The 25226-nt window shown below is 43.8% G+C and overlaps 2 protein-coding genes across 8 annotated transcripts in view; one reads left to right on the forward strand and one right to left on the reverse strand.

The window, feature by feature from the left end:
- The window catches only part of BORCS8 (BLOC-1 related complex subunit 8), an 85220-nt gene extending 83141 nt beyond the window's left edge, over window positions 1-2079 (reverse strand). The window contains exon 1 of one of the 6 annotated variants that reach the window (XM_073661041.1): window positions 1766-2079. In XM_073661041.1, the coding sequence (XP_073517142.1) occupies window positions 1766-1802 (37 nt within the window). In that variant the 5' untranslated portion in view covers window positions 1803-2079. The remainder of the gene's footprint in view (window positions 1-1765) is intronic. The other 5 variants (XM_073661044.1, XM_073661040.1, XM_073661042.1 and 2 more) reach the window with 5 other exon arrangements.
- A 2-nt stretch (window positions 2080-2081) lies between these two features.
- On the forward strand, window positions 2082-25188 carry RFXANK (regulatory factor X associated ankyrin containing protein). 2 transcript variants are annotated; one of them, XM_073661038.1, is made up of 9 exons: window positions 2082-2253; window positions 3686-3802; window positions 6619-6699; window positions 8331-8396; window positions 8476-8576; window positions 17511-17636; window positions 18410-18476; window positions 19089-19169; window positions 23537-25188. In XM_073661038.1, exons 2-9 carry the CDS (start codon window positions 3688-3690, stop codon window positions 23587-23589), a joined length of 690 nt encoding a protein of 229 aa, XP_073517139.1. In that variant the 5' UTR covers window positions 2082-2253; window positions 3686-3687; the 3' UTR covers window positions 23590-25188. The 2 variants fall into 2 exon arrangements, with proteins under 2 accessions (XP_073517139.1, XP_073517140.1); XM_073661039.1 differs by lacking the exon at window positions 2082-2253 and adding an exon at window positions 3126-3559.
- The last annotated feature ends 38 nt before the right edge of the window (window positions 25189-25226 follow it).

Consider the following 25226-nt stretch of genomic DNA (forward strand, 5'->3'; position numbering starts at 1 on the left):
CCTGAGCAGATAGTATATCCCTGTGTACTTAAGAATTCATCCGGCTGCTTCTGTCACATCAATTAACACTAGTGACCCAGTGCCATTGGAAGCCATGCATGCCCATGCCATCACACTGCCTGCACTATGCGATACAGAGGATGTGGTGTGCTTTGGATCAGGAGTCGTTCCAAGCCTTCTCCATACTTTCTTCTTCCCATCATTCTGGTATTGGTTGATCTTTGTTTCTTCTGTCCAAGGAATTGTTTTCCAGAACTGGGCGGCTTCTTTAGATTTTTTTTTTTGGCAAAGTCTAATCTGGCCTTTATTTTTAAGGCTGATTAATGGTTTGCACCTTGTGGTGAACTCTCTGTAGTTGCTCCCATGAAGTCTTCTCTTTATTGCAGACTTAGATACTGAAACACCTACTTCCTGGAGAGTGCTCTCCACTAGGGTGGATGTAGTGAAGGGGGTTGGTTTCATCATGGAAAGGATTCTGCAATCATCTACCACTGTTGTCTTCTGTGAATGTAAAGGCCTTTCTGAGTTCCCAAGCTCACCAGTGCGTTTTTTTTTTTTTTTTTTTTTTTTTTTGCACAATGTACCAAATTATTGATTTGTCCACTCCTAACATTTCTGCTATTTCGCTGATGGCTTTCGTTTTTTTTTTTCCACCTAACGATGGTTAGTTTCTCTTTCATTGACCACATGTTGTGGGTTCACAGCCACAGCTTCCAAATGGAAATGCTTCACCTGAAATCGGCTCCAGATCTTTTACCTGCTTAATTGATAAAAGAGGGAATGAGGGAATAGCAGCTCATTAAAGAGTTTGAAATAATTGTCCAATTACTTTTGATCCCTTTAAAAAGAGGCAGCTACATATTAAAGAGCTGTAATTCCTAAACCCTTACTCCAATTAGGATGTGAGTACCCTCAAATGAAAGCCGATTGTCTGCACTGTAAGCCCATATTGATTACATAACTGTATTTTGAATAGGTTTTAGTAAAAAGCCAAAACTTGTGTCACTGTCCAAATAGTTCCGTAATAACTGTAAATCACATCTGTTCTCCCTATTTATTATACCCCCCCCCCCCCAAATAAATAGACAAAAAGCTGATTTACATAAGAACATTAATATATGATGTATTCTGCATGGTAGAATCTGTTCATAATGAAACTCACCTGCCCCTACCCAAGCTCTCCCCTCCTCAAAAAAAACAAATGGAATTAAGAAAAGAGTCCAAAACTACCAATACAGCTCAATCAGCACAATTAAAGCCGGCAGACAGCACCATCCAAGGAAGAGGAAAAAAATATGGGTATCGGAATATTGTGATAGCACGCAATTTTTCCTTTCTTTATATGTAAAAGCAGTGACATGCTAAACACCCCAGAAATATACTTGGCAGGGCGGTAATCGTACGGAGCTGTAGAATATATATTGTACTGGACAGTGAATGGGGAAAATACAGAACCAGAGCAATGATGGCACAGTCGCAGATTATTTTCATAACTTCATCACATTTGGATTTTTTTTTTTTAGCAAACTGTATGGTAAAATGGATGATGTCAAGTAAATAGCAAGTGCTCATATGTCTATGGCGGCGGAAAAGAAGGCGTTCAGGAGGAAAAACTGTAAGACAAAAAAAAAATTGGCTAAGCAACTGGTTCCCATGCTGCAGGGAGCACAGGCAACAATAGGGGTGAGAGGGGGTGACAGTCACGTGTGCAGCTGCAGGTCATGGGGGCCGTGCACCTCACACCTCCTCAGGTCTCACCACTCACCTTTCTTCACCTTTATCTGCATCTCCTGCTCCTCCATAGCCGGCTCCTGTAATGACAGCTACAGCTCCGGTCCGTCACCAATAGCAGTCCGGGCAAAGCACGGGGTCAGAGGTTCCGCTTGTAAACCACAGTGGCACATAAGCAGCGCGCACGTATATCACGGCCACGCAGACTCCACTACTTCCCGCAGCACTACTAATCCCAGCAGCTCACCTACAGCATCAGGAGCCAGGACCACTATGACAAGTATACAGGACGGAACATGTGACTGCCCTGTGGCGAATCACTGCACAAACCTTACTCTCAACCAATCAGGAGATACACTGTGCTGTCCAATCGGAAACCGCCTCACATCAACCCACCAGGAAGTGCGCGCTGCTTGTCCGCGACGGAGCTGGCGCGTTTAACTCTTGCCATGCCGCACGGCAGGAGGGAGCTGCGACTTTAAGAACCCGGAGAAGACGAATACTGGGCATTTCTTTACGCCGGTGGGTGGTGTTGTGGACTGGCTCTGCTTGTTGGGGGGGGGGGGGGTTCATGAATATTGCAATGTGCACTGGACTGGAATGGGGCACTAAACAGCTACAGTTCATCTCTAGGTGGTTGAATACATGCTATTGTCCTCTGTTATCAGCCATGCCCGCGTTGTGAGAAGGATGGCCGTTACCTTAATTGGGGTTACCTAGAGGAAGACCAGCAAATGTTCTACTGCAGTGATTACTACTATATGTGCCACAGCTCATCTGAGGGCCCTAGATCACTGGGCCCCTGACACAGCTGAGCAGGCATGCTTCCGCTTCCTGCTCCCCCCGCCCCCGCCTCCGCCTCCTGCTCCTGCTCCCCCCGCCTCCGCCTCCTGCTCCCCGCGCCTCCTGCTCCCCCCGCCTCCGCCTCCTGCTCCCCGCGCCTCCGCCTCCTGCTCCCCCCGCCTCCTGCTCCCCGCGCCTCCGCCTCCTGCTCCCCGCGCCTCCTGCTCCCCGCGCCTCCGCCTCCTGCTCCCCGCGCCTCCGCCTCCTGCTCCCCGCGCCTCCTGCTCCCCGCGCCTCCGCCTCCTGCTCCCCGCGCCTCCGCCTCCTGCTCCCCCCGCCTCCTGCTCCCCGCGCCTCCGCCTCCTGCTCCCCGCGCCTCCTGCTCCCCGCGCCTCCGCCTCCTGCTCCCCGCGCCTCCGCCTCCTGCTCCCCGCGCCTCCGCCTCCTGCTCCCCGCGCCTCCTGCTCCCCCCGCCTCCGCCTCCTGCTCCCCCCGCCTCCTGCTCCCCGCGCCTCCGCCTCCTGCTCCCCGCGCCTCCTGCTCCCCGCGCCTCCGCCTCCTGCTCCCCGCGCCTCCTGCTCCCCGCGCCTCCGCCTCCTGCTCCCCGCGCTTCCGCCTCCTGCTCCCCGCGCTTCCGCCTCCTGCTCCCCGCGCTTCTGCCTCCTGCGCTCCGTTCTTGGGGCTGCCATGTCACTAGGAAGAAATCTGTTAGTTCACAGTAGGAAGTTACCTGATGGTGGTGATAGAATCTGAGAGCTATCAGTGATATAGAAAGTATACTCTATAAGGAATGTAAGATCTCCATATAATATGGGCAGCATGGTGGCTCAGTGGTTAGCACTGCAGCGCTGATGTCCTGGGTTCAAATCCCACCAAGGACAACATCTGCAAGGAGTTTGTATGTTCTCCCCGTGTTTGTGTGGGTTTCCTCCAGTTTCCTTCCACACTCCAAAGACATACTGATAGGGAATTTAGATTGTGAGCCCCAATGGAAACCGTGCCCATAATGTCTGTAAAGTGCTGTGGAATTAATGGAGCTATATAAGTGAGTAAAATAAATAAATAATAATAAGATCCCCTGTATAATAATAATAATATATATAAGGAATGTAAGATCCCCTGTATAATAATAATCTAATCTGAAAGGAATGTAAAATCTCTTCTTTTCCAGCAATGGCAGATCCTGCATCCTTCCCGACTATTAATGATGAGGGCATAGTCATCCTAAATTTTTATCCTGACTCCCAGAATGGTTCCGACACAGAGGAAGAGGCGGCCCAGCTGAATGGTAACAAATATATGCTAATATAACATGTGGTATTGAGCCATATAAAAATCTACCAGTACTACGTTTAACTAATGCATGACCAAAAGCTAACAAAAATGCCAGGGTTTCCAGGATTAGGCATGAGGGTCTACTTTCTTTCTAGAATTAGTGTCATGTCTTGGCATGTGTCAAGTCATACAGCTCAGCTGCATTCAATTCTGTGGGCTGAACTGCCTGTCCATGATTAACATTGTAATGTATAGGAGAAGCTTTGGCATTTTATTTATTTTTGTAATACAAGAAAAATCACTCATAAAACACTGATGGTAAAAACTGACACACTTCAAAACACTGACACTCGGATCAAAAACACTGAAGAAATTCAGTACGCTTTATGCATTCCAGAAAAATCACTGATGTCTGAATTAGCCCTTAGCGTAAGGGTAAGATGTTGCACAAAGACTTTAAGGGCTCATACTCATCTGCGAGAAAAATGGACGAGTGCAATCTGATAAGAAAATTGGATTGCACTCTGACCAATGTTATTCTATGAGTCTTTGCTCATCTGCAATTTTTTTTCTCAGCTCACATCGGACTGAGAAAAAAACACAGTGTGCTGCAATTGACTACGCATATCAGACGAGACTCGTCAATGGGTGCGATAAAAAAAAAAATCACATGACACTCGGACCATGCGAGTGCCGTTCGATTTTTATGCACCCATCTCCTAGAAACCCGACACTTCATCAGCCGAGTACAGTAAAATCAGAGCATGACCCATCAGAATAGAATATATATACAGCTCTGGCAAAAATTAAGAGACCACTGCAAAATTTTCAGTTTCTCTGATTTTTCTCTTTATAGGTATATTTTGAATAAAATGTACATTGTTGTTTTATTCTATAAACTACTGACAATATGTCTCCGAAATTCAAAGCTAAAAATTTAGTATTTATTTGTAGCAAATGATAAAGCGTCAAAATACTAAAAAAGAAACAGTGCTTTCAGACCTCAAATTACTCAAGCTTTATCACAGGAAGAGTTCAGAAATCAGTATTTGGTGGACTAACCATGATTTTCAATCACAGCTTTCATGCCTCTTGGCATGCTTTCCACCAATCTTTCCATGCTTTCCAATAGAAAACTGTTCAGTGGTCTCTTAATTTTTGACAGAGCTGTTCATATACATAGAATAGATAGAAAGATGTCAGTGACATATATAATTAGTGCAGTGTGTGTGTAGTTTAATGTTCACATATATAGCTAATAATTCAATAAATTAAAGAAAATGGCATGGGGTCCCCCTAAATTTTAATAAACATTTGAGGGAAAGCCAACAGCAGGGGGCTGATGTTTATAGCCTGGGAAGGAGCTAATACACATGGAGCTTCCCAGGCTATTAATATTAGCTCACAGCTGTATACTTGGCCTTTACTGGTTATTAAAATGGGGGACCCCCCCCCCCCCCCCCCCCCAAAAAAAAAAAAGACGTGGGGTGTCCCCCTATAGTTAATAACCAACAAAGGCTAGGCAGACAGCTGCGGGCTGATATTAATAGGCTAGGAAGGGGCCATGTATATTGGCCCCCTCCCAGACTAAAACATCAACTCTCAGAAATGGTGCATCCATAATCTTTTTCTTAACAAATCCTTTCAAGGCTGTGGTTATCCCGGTTGCTTGTGCACTTTTTTCTACCACACTTTTCCTTCCACTCAACTTTCCATTAATATGCTTGGATACAGCACTCTGTGAACAGCCAGCTTCTTTAGCAATGACCTTTTGTGGCTTTCCCTCCTTGTGGAGTGTGTCAATGACTGCCTTCTGGACATCTGTCAAGTCAGCAGTCTTCCCCATGATTGTGGAGCCTACTGAAACAGACTAAAGGACCTTTTTAAACTCTTTGGAAGCCTCTGCAGGTGTTTTTTGTTAATTATTCTAATTTCCTGAGATAAGACTTTTGTGTTTTCATTGGCTGTAAGCCATCATCATCAACATTAACAGAAATAAATACTTGAAATACATCACTCTGTTTGTAATGACTGTATATAAAATGAGTTTCACTTTTTGTATTGAAGAACTGACATAAATTAACTTTTTGATGATATTCTAACTTTGTGAGAAGCACCTGTATATGCACGCTTGGTTTGGGAGAGAGAGAGGAGAAAGAGCTACTGTCAGACATCTGTGGTAGCAGCATATCACCTGCGGGAATAAGGATCTGGCATGTTTGATTTCAACAATGGCATATTTGCCAATAGATAATATCCCTATGTAACTGTTGACCAAACAGGCATTCAGGCAAAAGCTAGGTCTACAGATTCACCTATACACATTCACCCTTACTTCAGATGGACTCGTGTGTTCTCAGTGGGGACAGGGGAGTAAACTGCTGCCAGATACCACTGTAGGCCCATTATATCCCAGGGAAAAAAATGGATCAGCCATTGAGATTTAACTCATCGTTCCTATGGTGGAAGAGAGAGTTGGAGGCCCATATACATGAGATGGTTAGTTGATCCTGCCACAATCCGTGGACTCTGATGTGTATGGGGGACACAAAGTGCATATTATCCTTTAGAAAATGGCCTGATATCTGCAGCAAAATCAACATGCATGATATGCGGGCTTTTCCACACATTTGTATGTGGAACCCATTCTTTACATAAGTGGATGAAATCTGCTGGGAATCTGGAAACATATGCAGCCAATATGGCTGACTGGGAGATGGATTTGAAGACACTGTGAGGAGATACTCAGAAGTTTTTTGTTTTTTAAATGTTAAACTTGATATATGAGGCTATTGTATTTGATCTGAATACTGCTTTCTATCCTCATAGTTGGTCCATTGAAATATTCCACAACCTTAACCAACAGGCAACGAGGAAACATGGTATCAGTATTACCAGCCACCTTGGACTGTGAGTTACAAATCGAATGCTTATTTGTTCCATGGTAGAGACTGTTCTATAGATTGGTTGTACCGGATTAGAACAACATGGCTGCTATCTTCTAGAACCACCATCACAAGTGTCCATGGATTGTACCTGTTATTGATGGCAATGGAGCTGATCTGCAATATCCCGTGCACAAGTGTGCAGAATAGAGCTGTGTTGCAATACCACACACAGCCTTTGGAGAGTTGTGGAGCTGTATTTGGAAGTGGACAGCCATGTTTTTCTAATCCTAATCTGCCGAAGAATATAGAAATAAATCACAGAACAATACAGAAAGAGATATTACCATTATTTTGCTGCTACTAGCTATAGGCCCACAGTCAGGAGACTGCTGGTTATGATCATACACTGGTAGATATCGACCCTTTAGTATTTGGATTTCTTCATAAATATAATCAAAAGTGTAAATGTAAATTCTATGTTTTATATTCTAATGCTTTTATTCTTTTACTTGTACATTACAATCTATTCAATGTTATTTAAATTTATCAGAAATGTAAAACATTCTTAAACTCTTTACCACCTCTATATTCTGGGTCAATTTATCCACCATGGCAATAAAAAGTAGAACAATTTTGTACAGCTTGTTTTGTACAAAAATTTAGTGACTTTTTTCTGCCACACATTATTCTAGAAAAGCGGGGTTCATTTAGCAAAAGGGGGCATATATTGTACACTGGTAAACTGGTGAATATATTAGAAATCTGCACCAGTGAAGGTGCAAGAGGCATGTCCCTTTTTAATAAAATTTGTGCAACTTACTCAAGCAAGGCGTTTGGTTCAAGACTGGCATATGAAACTCCAAACATGACCATTTTAAAGGACAAGTTTTTAATGGCAAGATATGTAAGATATGTAAAGTAAGGCCACTGTGTAGTTAAGGGTAGGAAAGGAAGTCACAGTGCTTCAGATGATAATTACTGCACGATTAAGACTTTGTAACTAACACTATTTTGTATAGACCTTTCAATTATCACTAACAGAGTTAAATCTGTTAAGACGTCTGAGCATCTGATGGTGTGCCACTGTCAATTGATTCCATTTTAGTACATAGTGGACAGCTACAGAGGAAATGTAAGCAGGCTGCAAATTGTGGAGTTGGAGAGGCTGAGATTAGCTAGTTTCTGGCAGGCTTCACTTAGTAATGATTACCTTCATGAAGCACTTCCTTTAAGAGAGGGGGTTAAAAAAACCAGACAAATGCTTTAAAGTCTGCAGTCATTGTACAGAATCCCCCCTCCCTCACAATCAGCTGTTGTTTGCTCTGGAAGCAGCAAGATGTAACCAAGTGGAATGGAGCTGCAAAGCACAACTGCATTCAATGCACATTGGCTGCTGACGGTTACTGCACAACAGCTTGTTATGAATTGTTGTGCAGTACCTAGCAGCAGCCACTGCATATTCAATGTAGCTGCGCTTTGCTGCTCTCTTCCACATGTTTACATCAGGCAGCCACCAGAGCAAATATAAGCTGATCAGCTCGGTGCCAGTTGATGGACCCCTACCGGTCTATACATGACATATACTATGGCTAAGATCATCAATATGTTGTAACCGGACAACCCCTTTTAGTGGTGTCTCTTGACTCTCCCTAGCCCTGTCTGTACAGCAACTCGCAGCCCAGGGGGAGCTAACCCAATTAAAAGAATATCTGCAAAAAGGTAAGTTGTGTAATCTAGTCACGTGTATAGTTTATATGGACAAATTCCTTTCCTAATGAATCATTTGATTTCTATCTAGATGATACATTTTTAAACCGGCCAGATGAGCGAGGCTTTACTCCTTTAATGTGGGCTGCCGCTTTTGGGGAGATTGAGACTGTCCGGTACCTACTGGAAACGGTAAACATAAGAAGTTTCTATTGCTTATTTTCTAGGAAGATACAAAGCAGTTACAGACTTATTACAGGTGTTCTGTTTACCAATGGCTTGGTATATTAAAAAATACAATACACTTTCCGGAATCCAGTGCCAACCGCTCCATGCTCTGCATTAAGACTGAAAGTCTTTGTTCCAGTAGTATATGTGGCCTATGATTCGATGCCACAGTTAGGTGACTTCAGCAGCGCGGCATTGCTGCAGCGGTGACATCTTCCTTCGGTCCACAGTCCATGGAGGGGGCTGCACTGGATCCAAGCAAGTGCTGGTAGTTTAGTGTAGCTTTGTGAGTGTTGTTTTTTTAATATACCAAGCCAAGGGCAAAAGTTTAATCTTTTCCCCTTCTCCCATGACAGCACCACCTGAGAGAGGGTATCCGCCCACCAAGGACAGGAACCTACTGAATAAAAAGGCGGTACCTCTCCTCCGCATCAGTTTTTGGTTCCTGTCCCTGATGGGAGCCTCACCAGGTGGTACCTCACGTACCTGGATTATGGACGGTGCGGCCTGGAGGCCGTGGAAGCAGCAGATGGTCCCTGTTCCCAGCCCGTCTGGCTGCTGCCCGGGTCTGCGTGTGGGGAGGAGGTGCTGTTTTTTTTTTGGATTCCTCCCCGCGTGCGCCGGGGCCTGCGGCCGGGTCTGCGCCTCGCAAAGATGAACTGAGCGCGCCGGCCGGCAGGTCTTCCGGGCTGCGCACGTGGGGGTCGCGTCGCACCCTGTGACGGAGCGCGCCGGAAGTCCGGGCTGCGCACGCGCGGGGTGCTGACGCGCCCTATCACGGAGTGCGCCGGAAACCGGGTCTGCGCATGCGCGGGTGGGAAGCTGTCATCGCGCTGCAAGCGCGCCGGGTGCCGCTGGGCTGCGCACGCGCAGAGGCAGGTGGATCTGCGGGTAGCGCGCCAGCTGGCTAAAATTTAAAAAAAAAAAAAAGAGATTTGAGATGAGCACGCTGCCGGAAGGGGAGGAGCCTAAAGGAGGTGGAGCCCTACTGCTTTTAAGGATGGGGAGCAATCAGGATGGCGGTGTCTGCATCCCCGCCATGATGGATGAGGAACCGCAGTCACCTGGGCAGCAGCTGTCACCGCCACAGGAAGTACAGCAGCAGCCACAGCCATCAAAGCAGCGCAAGCAGCTCAAACAAATGGAACGGGAATCTTCCCATCGACAAAGTCACAGCAGTGAGGGGCGTACGAGTTCCGGCAAGACTGGTCAGAAAAGACTTCGTCAGTCCACCTCCGCCAGATGGGAGCCCTCATGTGAACGGCAACCACCGCCTCCGGTACCCTAGTCTGAACGGCAGTGTGGTGAGTGATCTTCGTGAAAGTCTCACCTTGAATAATGTGCTCTTCTCTCTCTCTCTTTTCCTCCTTCTTCTCCTTTTATTTCTTGGGGCAGGAGGCGAAGAAGTGTAGTGCTAAAAGTAAAAACAGGGAGTGTGCTTTATGCAAAATCGGTCTTCCCACCTCCTATGCCAAAAACCTATGCTCGGACTGTATTCAGAAAACCATTGCAGAGGAGTCCCCCAGGTTTTCTTTAGAATTAAAGGATCTAATCCAGACAGAGGTCAGAGAGTCTTTAAGAGGCTTAACCTCACTCAAAAAGAAGAAGCGAAAACTAGTTTCTTCAGAATCAGAGGAATCAGTGGAGTCCCGTTTTACGAGGGAACTGCCTTCCTCCTCTAATCACTCCTCATCGTCATCGGAGTCTTCGGATGATGATGGGGGGGGCAGACCTTGTTTTTCGGTTGATAATACTGAGAGACTAGTTAAAGCCGTCGGAGGGACTATGGGTATTACCGATACCAAAGTGCCCAGAACAGTCCAGGATGTTATGTTCGGGGGCTTAGACCAAAGGAGGAGACGCTCATTCCCGGTCAATGACAGGATTAAATCTCTGATAGAAAGGGAATGGAAGAAACCGGAGAGGAAGGGTCAGCTGCCGTCATCCTCCAAGCGGAGGTACCCCTTTGAGGATGAGGATGCGGCTAAATGGGACAAAACCCCTAAGATTGACGTGGCCATTTCAAAATCTTCAAAAAAAATCCACTCTGCCCTTTGAGGATTTAGGAGCCTTAAAAGACCCGCTGGATAAAAAAGCGGAGTCCTTCCTTAAGCAAACCTGGGAGTCGTCAGCAGGGGCCCTTAAACCGGCAGTAGCAGCGACCTGCACTGCTAGATCTATGATGATCTGGCTTCAACAATTGGAAGACCAGATCAGGGGGAATGTGTCCAGGGAGAAAATTCTATCAGACCTTCCTCTTGTGCAGGGAGCAGCTGCATTCCTGGCAGATGCATCGGCAGATTCAGTTAGGCTGGCTGCCCGGTCTGCAAACCTCTCTAATGCAGCCCGTAGGGCGCTATGGCTCAAGAGCTGGCCAGGAGATGTGCAGTCAAAGTCTAAACTGTGCTCAATCCCTTGTGAGGGGGACTTCTTGTTCGGCAAAGGTCTAGATGACATCCTAGATAAAGCCGCAGACAAAAAACATGGATTTCCCACGGTGTCTGGTTCCCGATTTAACAGTTCCTTTCGGAAGAGAAAATACAGCCGCAGTAAAGCTCCCAGAGACCAAGGTAGCTGGAAAGACCGAAAGCCGTATAGCTGAGGCTTCATGTTTGTGGGTCCCTCCTCCGAGAATAAGAAAGCCCCTAAGTGACAGTTCCCCCCAGGTGGGAGGAAGATTGTCCCACTTCCTGCCTGCCTGGAAGGAAATTTCATCCAATTCTTGGATCTTAGGGATAATCAGGAGGGGGCTCACATTAGAGTTCAAAAGCAGGCCCAAGAACACTGTCAAAATATCAGCCCCCAGAGGTTTAGCGGAACAGATAGCCTTACAGCAGGAAGTTCTCTCTCTGCTCATGAAAGGAGTTCTGGTGGAAACACCTGCACCCGAGCAAGGAAGAGGATTCTATTCGACTCTCTTCCTAATAAAGAAGCCGGACGGCTCCTTCAGGACCATTGCGAACTTAAAGAGACTGAACGACCATTTAATCTACAGGCCTTTCAAGATGGAAACAATAAAATCGGCCATACAGATGTTATTTCCGGACTGTTTTATGTGCGTCCTCGATCTGAAGGACGCCTACTACCACGTCCCGATTTTGCCAGATCATCAACAGTTTCTAAGAGTAGCTGTACAATTCGGCAGGCACGTAAGGCATTTTCAGCAGCTCTTCCCTTTGGCATTTCCATGGCGCCGAGAGTCTTCACAAAAATCATTCTGGAGGTCACAGCGCTCTTGAGGGAAAGAGATATTTTGGTCATCCCTTATCTGGACGACTTCTTAGTAGTGGGCAGATCAAGTCAACTCTGTGCTCTAGCCCTGGCGGACGTCATGGCCAGTCTAAGACGCCTAGGTTGGCTGTTAAATCTGGAGAAGTCAAGGCTGGAACCAAAGAGGGTTCAGTCTTTCCTGGGTCTCATTCTGGACTCAGAAAACCAAACCTGTCTTCTGCCAGAGGAAAAGAAACTGAAGATCAGATCCCTAACATCTCAGGTTGTCAGCAATCCGACCATGACCCTGAGGAGTGCAATGTCTCTGTTGGGTACAATGACGTCTTGCATCCCGGCGGTTCAGTGGGCCCAGCACCATTCCAGATGTCTTCAACAGGAGATTCTGGCAGCGGACAGGCGGCTCAAAGGTCGCCTGAATGGGAAAATATCTCTTCCAGATGTTGTGATCAACTCCCTGGACTGGTGGACATCTCCGGTCAACCTATCTTTGGGGGTTCCTTGGACCTTCCAGGTGTCGGATACAATTACAACAGACGCAAGTGCGGAAGGTTGGGGAGCTCACCTAAGGGATCGTTCTGTACAAGGCCTCTGGTCGGACAGCGAGACAAGTCTCTCTTCCAACATGAAAGAGCTGTTGGCAGCCAGAAACGCGCTAAAAGAATTCAGTTCTGTTCTTCAGGGTCCTCACGTCAGGATAATGTCAGACAACAGATCAACAGTCGCCTACATCAATCATCAGGGGGGTACCAGGTCTCTCCCTCTGATGTTAATAGCGGATCAGATCTTCAGGTTTGCCGAGAGTCGGCTGGTTACGCTCTCGGCACTGCATATAAAAGGGGAAGAGAACATAAAGGCCGATTTCTTGAGTCGTCACATCTTGAAACAAGGAGAGTGGGAGTTGAATCCAGCCGTTTTTCAGCAGATTGTGGATCGGTGGGGACAGCCCCAGATAGATCTGTTTGCAAACAGACACAATCGGAAGACCGAAACCTTTTGCTCCCTGAATCCAAAAGAGGGGGCGTTTGCGGTGGACGCGCTGCAGATTCAGTGGGATTTCACTCTAGCTTATGCCTTTCCCCCTTTAATACTGATCCCTACTATCCTGAGGAAGATCCGAGAGGAACGGGCGAGGGTTATATTGATCGCCCCGTTCTGGCCCAAGAGACCATGGTTCACTTGGATGAAGAGAATGTCCCAAGCAGATCCATGGGTTCTTCCGGACATCCCGGATCTCCTCAGGCAGGGCCCAGTCTGTCATCCCCAAAGAGCGGGCCTGCATTTGACGGCTTGGATTTTGAGAGGTCGCTATTGACGCAAAGGGGGTTTTCTCCGGATCTTGTTACTACCCTTCTAGCAAGTAGAAAGCCGATAACAACTAGAATCTATGGTAGAACCTGGGCTAAGTTCTTGTCTACCTCGGGTCAGTCTGCCAAAGGGAGGATTCCTATTGAGGCCATACTAGAATTCCTCCAGAAGGGGTTAAACATGGGACTAGCCACCAGTACTCTTAAGGTACAGGTATCGGCTCTGGGGGCACTGTATAATTATGACTTGGCAGCAAATAGATGGATCATTAGATTTATTAAAGCCTGTCATAGATCCAGACCTATTCCTGTTCCAAGAATGCCTCCTTGGGACCTTAATTTAGTTCTGGAAGCATTAACCAAACCTCCCTTCGAGCCCTTAGAGAAGGTTTCAGAAAAAATCTTAACTTTAAAGACTGCGCTATTGGTGGCCCTGACATCAGCTCGTAGAGTCAGTGACTTACACGCACTATCCGTTAACCATCCATTCACTCAAGTATGTATGGATAGAGTAATCTTAAGACCAGACCCGGCCTATCTTCCAAAGGTAGCCTCCAAGTTCCATAGGACGCAAGTAATCACTCTCCCTTCCTTCTATCCTAATCCTAGGGATTCTGAGGAACATAAGCTTCACACCTTAGATGTTAAGAGGGTGTTAGTCCAGTATTTGGAAGTGACAAAAGCCTGGAGAAAGAGTGACGCTTTATTTATATCCTTTCAGGGGGCTAGGAAAGGACTTAAGGTTACAAGGGGGACCATAGCTAGATGGGTCAGGGATACTATTACCTTAGCCTACTCTTCTAGCAATCTGCCGGTTCCGGAGAACCTGAAGGCCCATTCCACCAGAGCGGTAGCTGCTTCCTGGGCTGAGAAGGCGGATGTGCCCATCGACATTATATGTAAGGCGGCAACTTGGTCATCCCCTGCTACATTTTACAAACATTACCGTCTTGACCTTTCCTCTTCTACTGATCTGTCCTTTGGTAGAAGGGTGTTGCAAGCGGTGATCCCTCCCTCTGGTATTTGATCTCTATAAATCTCTCAGGTGGTGCTGTCATGGGAGAAGGGGAAAAGATCCTAGTTACTTACCGGTAACGGGATTTTACAGAGCCCATGACAGCACCCTATTAATTCCCTCCCCTTTATCACTGTGGTGTGCACTTTTTTTAAGGTGTTTAGTACATATGTTGAGGTGGTGGTTATGTATTAACCTGTCTTCGGAGGCCCTCTCATGCTCTGAAACAAAACTGATGCGGAGGAGAGGTACCGCCTTTTTATTCAGTAGGTTCCTGTCCTTGGTTGGCGGATACCCTCTCTCAGGTGGTGCTGTCATGGGCTCTGTAAAATCCTGTTACCGGTAAGTAACTAGGATCTTTCCCGGACATCTTTAAAGAGGACCTTTCACCAAATTTTTCATGTTGAACTGGACACATGATATAATAGTGGCTGCAGGGCAGAATAATTATTATTATTTTTTTAATTTCGCCTGTCTATTGCAGAGATATTGGCACCTAATACGTTCACTTTTGGTAAGTCCAAGTGCGTGTGATCAGATAGCAACTCATACAGAGAGAAGTACAGGCCTCCAGTGATAGCAACTCATACATGGAGAAGAAGTACAGGCCCTCAGTAATAGCAACTCATACATGGAGTAGTAGTACACGCCTCCAGTGATAGCAACTCATACATGGAGAAGAAGTACAGGCCCTCAGTAATAGCAACTCATACATGGAGTAGTAGTACACTCCACCAGTGATAGCTACTCATACATGGAGAAGTTGTACACGCCCTTAGTAATAGCAACTCATACATGAAGTAGTAGTACACGCCTCCAGTGATAGCAACTCATACATGGAGTAGTAGTACACTCCTCCAGTGATAGCAACTCATACATGGAGTAGTAGTACACTCCACCAGTGATAGCTACTCATACATGGAGAAGTAGTACACGCCTCCAGTGATAGCAACTCATACATGGAGTAGTAGTACACTCCTCCAGTGATAGCAGCTCATACAGGGAGAAGCACATGTCACCAGTGATAGCAGCTCATACAGGGAAAAGAAGCACACACCCCCAGTTATAGATGCTCATACAGGCAGAAGAAGCACACACCCCCAGTTATAGATGCTCATACAGGCAGAAGAAGCACACGCCCCCAGTTATAGATGCTCATACAGGCAGAAGAAGCACACGCCCCCAGTTATAGATGCTCATACAGGCAGAAGAAGCACACGCACCCAGTAATAGCTCATACAGGGAGAAGAAGCACATGCCCCCAGTAATAGCCGCTCATATAGGGAGAAGCACATGTCACCAGTGATAGCAACTCAAACATGGAGAAGAAGTACATGCCCTCAGTGATAGCAACTCATACAGAGAGAAGTACATGCCTCCAGTGAAAAGCATCTAATAATACCCACTTGGACTTAACTAAAGTTAACTCATACTTTGATTGCTAATATCTCTGCAAGGGAGCAACGAAAAAAAAGTTTTATTCCGCTCTGCAGCCATTATTACATCATGTGTCCAGTTCAACATGAAACATTTGGTGAAAGGTCATCTTGTCTTACTGATATTTCTTAGATTAGCCACAGAAAGTCAAAAAGCTAGAGAAAAGACTATGGGGCTCATGAATCAAAACACTTTCTAAGATGAAGTGTTTTGTTGACCACATTAACCAAGTACAGTTGAACTTAACATTTTTCTAGTTTGGTTAAGAAAAGTAATCTCTGGTTTAGATCAGGGAGACAACCACATATTCTTTGAGACTTCTTTGATGCATAAGGTTGTATGTTTAAAGGAGTATTTCAGGTTCGATTAATTTGTTATATCCTTTTATGTATGACGTCCTTATGATTTGGAAGATCTTTGGTTACTGGTTTTGATTTAGAGTCATCACTATTTGCTTTTAAAGGATATAAATATATTTATAATTGGAAATGTAGGCGCTTGACAAAACAGCTCTAATTACTATACAGGAACAAATCCCGTTCCTTGTGTCCATCCTACGATCTGAACAGATTTATCCTATGACGGTAAGCAATGAGTTCTCCCATTTCAATGACATTTCAAGAGAAATTGTACAACTTTTCATTATACTATGGCTAAGCTTTATGCTCTGAATCCAAAAAGTCTAAGGCCAGCTTCACGTCACAGTTTGAGATTTATAGACCAGCCATGGATTTCCTGACATTAACTCAACAACCTCTTAAAGGAGTTGTCCACTACTTTTTATTATCCCCACAATGGATTCCCCGGGGCCCATAAGGATTTTTGTAATTAACTTGCGTTGCAGGTTCTGCCTATGAGCGGCGCTATCACTGACCGCTCACAGGAATCACATGACCCCTGCTGCAACCGGCTCTGACATCCGCTTATGTCATGCCAAGTTCTGGCTGCAGCCGGGGGTCTCTCTTCTGCGTTCCACGGTGGATGCCAAACTGTGGGCGGGGTTATCCCAGCGCGTCACACCCAACATCCACCGCGTGCTTTCCCTCTCCCCATTCATTGGGAAAGCGCGGTGGATGCTGGGTGTGACGCGTGGGGAAACCCCGCCCACAGCGAGGACCGCGTCACTGATATCACGTCAAGTGAGGCGTGACATCAGAGGAGGCTGCAGTCGGGGTCACGTGATGCCTGTGAGCGGCCAGCAATAGCGCCGCTCACAAGCAATAAAGAACATACAAGGGAATTACAAAAACCCTTATGTGCCCCAGGGGAATACATTGGGGGGATAATAAAAAGTAATGGACATCTTTTTTAAAGATAAATGAGGCTGCTGAGTTCAGGTCAGTCCAAAAATCGTGATCTGTACACGGACCATGGAAGTAGGAAATGTGAAGCTGACCTAACACTTCGACACCTGTAAAGTCATTACCTTCTATGACATGTGTGATAATTTTGTTTTGCAGAATTTTTATTAAAGGGGTTGTCTGTGAACTTTTATCCCCATTAGAATAGAGCTGCATTGCACAGGCTTGATCTGTTCTCCATTCATTCTCTATGAGACTCGGCTTTATTCAGCAGCCCTATAGGGAATGAAGAGAACGTCTGTGGGATGTCCAACCTGCTGTGCCATCTTGTAATGGGGATAAAAGTTCCTTGATTTGACGATTGGCGCGGGTGCCAGCAATGGGACACACACCGATCAGCAAGTTATCACCTATCCTTTAAATGGACAACTCCTTTAATAAAAGAACTGAGCGTGTGCCGTAATGACACATGCATGATCAGAAAAAAAGAAAACCCTGACCGGAACACGAAATGAAGAAAAAATTTACCATAATGCGACCTGGGATATTTTTTTGGGATACTTGTTATTATGGATTAACACATTGCTATAATATAAATATCTGTCTGCAGGGAGCAGACCCTCACATTCTGGCTAAGGAACGAGAAAGTGCCTTGTCCCTGGCGAGCACTGGAGGATATTCTGATATTGTGACTTTACTCCTGAATACGAAAGTGGATATTAATATTTATGACTGGGTAAGGCAACGTGTTGTTACCATACATACAGTAATGACTTTGTTTCATTTAATGTAATCATAGCATGGTAATATAATATGTATTGCTTCTTCATACATTCTGTGATTATCAATGTAATGTAAATTAAACACTGATCATACTATATGTATTTAAAAAAAAAGTATACATTAATTTGTATAAAATATTATTTCACATATCTATATAGTCTAACAGATGAAATCTGAAAATTTTTCTCAAGTCCTTATAAGTGTAACTGTTACTTCAAAAACTTTTGACATTTCATAGACACATGTGAAAAGTTTTCATCAGTGGAGGTTGGCTGCCGAGATGAAAGATCAGCATTTCCCAGCCCTGCTCTGCTGTACTGTGCTGTCCTGACTTCATTCACGGTTTACACCCAGCCACCAGAACTGAAAACAGCTGATCAGTGGAGGTGACGGGTGTCAGACCCCTACTGATCTGGTATTGATGACCTATGCTAAAGAGAAGTAACCGATATTAGAAGCCTGGACAACCCCTTTAAATTCTGTGTCGTCTGTACTATGACTTTTAGACATAATATTGACCAGTTCTTCTAAATAAAGCTGCACATTATTATCACCGTGAAATAACACAGTGTTGGGCAGTCACTCCTACGCTGGTATTCTTTCCTTCATTTCCCTGCATTGGTACGGTGAGATACATTATACTGCCCCAGCGTGGGTTAGCAGAAAAAGCATTAGAATGTACGATAATTCATATAAATGACTCCTGTCTTGCTTTTGTTTTTGCAGAATGGAGGGACACCATTATTGTATGCGGTGAGAGGGAATCATGTAAAATGTGTAGAGGTGTTACTAGGTACATATATATTCGTATTCACTATATTATAGATGTATTTATTAAGGAAATAAAAGAGTAAAGAAAAAATACTTGGGGAAACGCGAGAGTGGCTGTACCTTATATCAGTAGACCTAAGGATGCAAAAATATCTTGCTTTTTTAGGAAAGTCTTTACTCTTATTATACAGTGAAGGACCACCCCCTTTTCCAGACCAGATTATCCCTTCTACCTTGTATTATTTATACTTGGCATCTTTGAGAAGACCACGCTCTTAGACGACCACTTTGCATTCAACTTTGGCTGGTCGTCTGGAAGAAGTTTTACTATATTTGGTAAAATAGCATAAAAAAGCCACTTGGTTCGAAAGATAAACAATCCCAAAAGAAAGAACTCCTCTTTACACATGAAAAGAGCTGCATCGGTCACCAGATTGGACAGATGCAACGAATGTCCATGGTCAGTAAGCATCTGCGTTCATGTAAGCAACCAGAAGAACAGACTTGGCAGACAGACTGAAATGAAATGTCAGTGGCATTACAGAACGTGGTTGGCTTTTTGTAATTGTGTCCTTTTTCTATGAGCCATTTTTTACATTGGCTGGTGTATTAATTGTGCCATCTATATTTATAGAGCGAGGAGCTGATTTAACAATGGAGGCAGATTCTGGATACACCCCAATGGATCTTGCTGTTGCACTTGGACATAAAAAAGGTAGTTATTACAGGTCACTCTGGCAAGAGCAAAATGTTATTTTGTAGGTGAACTGCTGATATTGGCAAAAAAGCAGTGACGTACCACCATAGGAGTTGTGTACAAGGGTGTCCACGTTTTGTATAAATTATAAGAATGCTTGGGAATTGGGGAACATAGAAACTTTGGGTATAGCCTCTACCACTAAGGCCTCATTCAAAATGTATTTTTTTGGTCTGTATTTTGTATCTCTAAGCCAAAACCAAGAGTAGAACTTGGGCTTGGGTCAGACGGCGATATATTCCCTCATCTGAGAGAATTGGGCCAATTTTGCAAATGATACTATGATTACAGTTTGATCAGAGTGTCACATTTGTGTGACCCTATTCTCTGGGGTGATAGAATCAGAGCACACTATGACGAGAAGAATGAAACAAAATTTCTCCATTTTGTGAGCCACGGAAATATGACTGCACTTACATTACATCCGATTGTAGTCCTATGATTTCCATGCACTCATTGACTTGCATGGCCGAGTGTGATCTGAATATCATTGGTCCGAGTGGAAAATACGATAGTGTGCATCTGGCCTTACATAGAGAAAACTATACTAGAACGATTTGGACCCACTCCTGGGTTACAGATGCACTCCTCAACATTCAAGTTGCACCAAAAAGGAAATTTCATGGTATTAAGAAAATGACAGGATGGATAGACATGTTAATGATATGCAAATGGTGAAAAAAGGGAAACCTTTACAAAAACATCTGAATTTATTCAGACTAGAGCATAAACCCACGCGCCGGAATAGACACACTTATAAGCTTTTCTTCAAAGTTTCCCAAGAGACGTTTTTCAACAGGACAACGCCATGCCACAGGCTGCGTGATCTAAATGTGCTACATGGCCTGCAGCATCTCCAGCGTTGTCTACCATCGAGCACATCTGGGACGTCATTGGTTGGCAATTGGAAAGGAGGCTGCCAACAGTGGATCTTAGTGATTTGTGTGCCCAAGTGCATTCAGTATGGAAGGTAAAGAGTATGTATACCGTGTTAGCCAGTAGATAGAACAATATTGGAATCTGAGAGTCCTCAGTGGTTGATACCTTTTAATGGCTAACTGAAAAGATGGTAAACATAGCAAGCTTTCGAGACAACGCCGGTCTCTTCTTCAGGCTAATATTAGCCTGAAGAAGAGACCGGACTTGTATCGAAAGCTTGCTATGTTTACCATCTTTTCAGTTAGCCATTAAAAGGTATCAACCACTGAGGACTCTCAGATTCAGTATGGAAGAACATTCCTCACTCAACCAATAACAACCTCACTGATACCATGTCAAGGCGTTTATTTTTACATGTGGCGCTCATACTTAATACTGAATAAATAGAGATGCTTTGAAATCTTTGTTTCCATTTTTCCATAATTTGCATAACATTAACATGTTTATCCATCCTGTCATTTCCAGAATTCCACCACTTTCTTCTTGGTGTAGTAATTTCAGTGTTGAGAAGTATACATACTGTATGCAGAATACTGCAGTGTGAATGCGGCTTGCAAATACACATGTGAAACACTGCAGAATTCTTTCATGTGAATGAGGCCTTTAACTTTTAAAGCTTTAGTAGTATACAGGTGCATCTCATTAAATTAGAATATCATCAAAAAGTTAATTTATTTCAGTTCTTCAATACAAAAAGTGAAACTCCTATATTATATAGAGTCATTACAGAGTGATCTATTTCAAGTGTTTATTTCTGTTAATGTTGATTATGGCTTACAGCCAATGAAAACACAAGAGTCATTATCTCAGTAAATTAGAATACTTTAACAACAGCTCGACAATTGTTTTTAAAATCTGAAATGTTAGCCTACTGAAATGTATGTTCAGTAAATACACTCAATACTTGGTCGGGGCTCCTTTTGCATCAATTACTGCATCAATGCGGCGTGGCATGGAGGCGATCAGCCTGTGGCACTGCTGAGGTGTTATGGAAGCCCAGGTTGCTTTGATAGCAGCCTTCAGCTCGTCTGCATTGTTCGGTCTGGTGTCTCATCTTCCTCTTGACAATACCCCATAGATTCTCTATGGGGAAAGGTCAGGCGAGTTTTCTGGCCAATCAAGCACAGTGATACTGTGGTTTTTAAACCAGGTATTGGTACTTTTGGCAGTGTGGACAGGTGCCAAGTCCTGCTGGAGAATGAAATTTCCATCTCCAAAAAGCTTGTCGGCAGAGGGATGCATGAAGTGCTGTAAAATTTCCTGGTAGACGACTGCGTTGACTTTGATCTTGATAAAACACAGTGGACCTACACCAGCAGATGACATAGCTCCCCAAACCATCACTGATTGTGGAAACTTCACACTAGACCTCAAGCAACTTGGATTGTGACCTCTCCACTCTTCCTCCAGACTCTGGCACCTTGATTTCCAAATGAAAATTGGAACTCTGGGTCCTTGTGGAGTGTGTCAATGACTGCCTTCTGGACATCTGTCAAGTCAGCAGTCTTCCCGATGATTGTGGAGCCTACTGAAACAGACTAAGGGACCTTTTTAAATGCTTAGGAAGCCTTTGCAGGTGTTTTTTGTTAATTACTCTAATTTACTGAGATACTGACTTTTGTGTTTTCATTGACTGTTAGCCATAATCATCAACATTAACTGAAATAAACACTTGAAATAGATCACCCTGTTTGTAATGACTAAAATTAACTTTTTGATATTCTAATTTAGTGAGATGCACCTGTATGTGAATATATGAAACTTTGTAGTATATCTTATTATTGAGAAGTGATAAGGTTTACCTTCCTTCAAACATTCTATCATCCTCTTTTCTTTACTTGTAAAACATCTTGCTTCAAGAATACTTATTTACTTACTTCTAAATACAAGACAGACGGGAGGGTAAGCGGCATCAGGAGCTCTCCCTCAGTGGCTGTGCAGTGAGAAATCATGTTAGGCTACGTGCATATGGCGTTTTTTACATGCCGGTACTGAGTTTTCCCAATCAAGTTGCTTCAGGAAAACGCTAGTGATTGTTTTCCTGAAGTGGTTTCGCCGTTGTTCTTGCAGTGGCATCTTTTATTCTATACTGTGCCATATGACATAGTTTTGACATCACTTTGCATTATGTTAATTTCATGGGGTGATTTTTCAGGGGAATTCCGACCAGAATCCATCTGAAAAATACGTTGTGTGTACATAGCCTTACAGTGTCTGTGCATCTACTCCAGTGGCCACTGGAACAAGACTGATGCTAGTCTAGATGAATTCCTAATAAATGTTTCCTACAAGAGCCATACCTCACCTCCTATTTAAGTTAATCAGTTTAGGCTCCAAGTCCACAAGATGGCTATTCTCTACAAGGATTTTTTTTTTGTCTAATCAATTTATTTGATGTTCGCATAATTACTACTCCATACTAAAGGGATATTCCCATCTTAATATTTTATGGACTGAGATAGGAGTGACTGCTTCTAAGCCCCCCCCAGCAGGGGTATAAAAAATCTGCCAAGTGCAGCTGCTTTAACGCCATTTGCTTAACTCCCATAGAAATAACAGTATGGCACAGCTCCCATCAGTTTCTGTGAGCATCATGCAAGCAGCGTAGCGCAGCTGCCCTCAGCGTTTTCTTAGCATCACCTCTGGCATCTGGGAGCAGTTATTCCTGCCTTGGCTACAAAAGGCGAAGATGGGAATAAGACTTTAAAGGGAATCTGTCACCCCCTGGCACTTATCAGACCTCTAATATGGGCATACAGGTGATAGAAATGTAAATCTATACATACCTGCATGCCTCATAGAGGTCTTGTTGCTGTGAAATGTCTTTTTATTCCTACAAGTTTCTGATGCTTTCAGGCCCGGGGCCCTGACGAAATCCCGCCTCCTGACCTAATTACAATGTTTCCCCTCTCCCCTGCATGTCACAGTGCACGGTATTTGGCTGCCACAACTGCACTTCACAGGGCACTGCCATGCAGGGGAGGGGGGGACATTGTAATTAACTCAGTGGTCGGAATTTCTTCCAGGCCGCAAGCATTAGAAACTTGATTGAATAAAAAGACATTTCACAGCAACAAGACCTCTAATATGAGGCATGCCAGTAGGTATAAATGTACATTTCTATCACCTGTATGCCCATATTAGAGGTCAAATAAGTGCCAGGGGGTAACAGATTACCTTTAAGGGAATCCTGTCCACCATCTAGACATTTTCTTCTGTTTTGTTAATTACATTTTTAATTTTCTTTTCCTTCCAGTCATCCTGTATTTTCTAAGTGGATAAGGAATCTGCTGTACTCAAGCAATGCGCTCTTTATTGTGTGTCTTGCTTTGAATGTTTTTATATACTTTTATTAAAAATATTATTTTCTTTCTTTCTTTCTTTAGTTCAACAGGTTATTGAGCATCACATCCTAAAACTGTTTCAGAATCAATCATGATGGGTGAACAAGAGAAGACTAACAGCAAGTTGACGGAAACAGGATAGTTTCTGTAGCGCACAGTGGACAATGCTAAATTAATGAGATTTCTAAGCACACTATCAAGAACTTTATTTAAGCCTCTTTTGCAGAGAAATAATTCAAGCTGAGCAAAAATGCTTTAGATATATATGAAAAAAAAAATCAATCTTTTTATTCTGCTTGAATGAGCAGTAACCAATCATTGCCATTTTCCTTTTTAAATGTGCCTTGCCCAACCAGGAAGGTTTAGGGCTTTTTAGGAGCGGGAAATCAGAATCTCCAGCATTCGAGTCTGAAGGGTTATAGTATTAAAAGAAATTTCATAACATTCATATATCATGTCATTTTAAACATGTTAAGTAAAGATCTGAAGGTGAGATGTTGTCAACCCCCTAACCTTATAACAGTGATCATAGTCTTTGAACTTGGGGAATACAAGTTGAACTGTTTCTATTTGAGGAGTTTCCCTTAAAATTTAAATAGCTGCTTGTTTTGACTATGATATTTGAATGTATTTTAGGCAGCTGGTATTTTGAGAGAATTCCTCTAACACACAACATAAGTTGATAAAATTGGTGCAGCTTTAGCCTGTGCAGTCTAAGTTTACAGCCCCTATTGGCTTACTGGGTGACAGCAGTTTTCCTACAGTGTTCAATAGTTCAAACAAAGTGAATGTGTTTTTTTTTTTTCTTCGTAGAAAAAAAAACACATAAAAAACCTGTTGCGTTTTGAAATGCAGAATACCAGCATTTCTTCACTAAAAACCGCATGTAAAAAAGGTTGCTTCAAATCTGCACCAAAAAAAGCATAAAAAGGCAAAACCCATCAAAAGGTGAAGCAAAAATGCAACAAATCAGAGAGGGATATTGTGTAGTTTGTTTCGGATATCTGCTGAAAAAATGCAGGTGGGGGGAGAGGAAGCAGTTTTTGCACGGGGGAACAAGGCCTAAATATCAGGCTATGACCGCTGTAGCAGATACAAATGTTACACTGATCCCAACAACTCCTGATGGACCATATTGACTCCTAATGGTCTGTAAGGCTGTGTGCCCACGAAGAGTATTTGCTGCTGCGTCAAAAACACAGCATCTTACTGTTCCAGCAAAGTGGATAAAATTTATAGCGATCTCAGCGTAAACGGATGGCAGTGCGTGTTTCAAATCCACAACATGTTAAAATTTGGCGTACCCACAAGAGAAAGTTTGTGCAGATTTTTCCTATAGACTTGCATTAGATGAAGCATATCCGCAAGTAAAAAATGCACATGCGTTTTAGTGTGTTCATCTCCTGGGAAGGGCAGGAAGCAGAAGAATATACAGCAGGGGATCACAGTTTATTTTTTCTTTGAAGTAAAACATTGTTTAAAAACAGGCATGTAAAACCACATAGGACTATCAATAGAGTTTTGACAAAGCAAAATACCAGGAAGTATGAAAAACAAAACAGCTCTATTTATAACATAACACACCAAAATGACAAAAAACACAGCGTTAAAAACACAATAAAGTGTGTTAAAACTTGCAATTGAAAAAAAAGCAAGTAACCTAACTTGCTTACATAGATGCAGAAAATCTGCAATATCAAAAGCTCATGTGTTAATGTAGCCTAAGGGCATG

The sequence above is a fragment of the Phyllobates terribilis genome, unplaced genomic scaffold (genome assembly GCF_046119375.1).
Source record: "Phyllobates terribilis strain yellow unplaced genomic scaffold, ASM4611937v1 Scaffold_1__5_contigs__length_1240528914, whole genome shotgun sequence".
In the NCBI taxonomy this organism is placed as follows: Eukaryota; Metazoa; Chordata; class Amphibia; order Anura; family Dendrobatidae; genus Phyllobates; species Phyllobates terribilis.

Excerpts from the sequence above, each read along its gene's own strand:
- RFXANK (XM_073661038.1), top strand. The coding sequence starts at position 3,688 with ATGGCAGATCCTGCATCCTTCCCGACTATTAATGATGAGGGCATAGTC. Across the intron at positions 8,397-8,475 it reads AAAAGAATATCTGCAAAAAG|ATGATACATTTTTAAACCGG; the intron begins GTAAGTTGTGTA and ends ATTTCTATCTAG. Across the intron at positions 17,637-18,409 it reads ATATTAATATTTATGACTGG|AATGGAGGGACACCATTATT; the intron begins GTAAGGCAACGT and ends TTGTTTTTGCAG.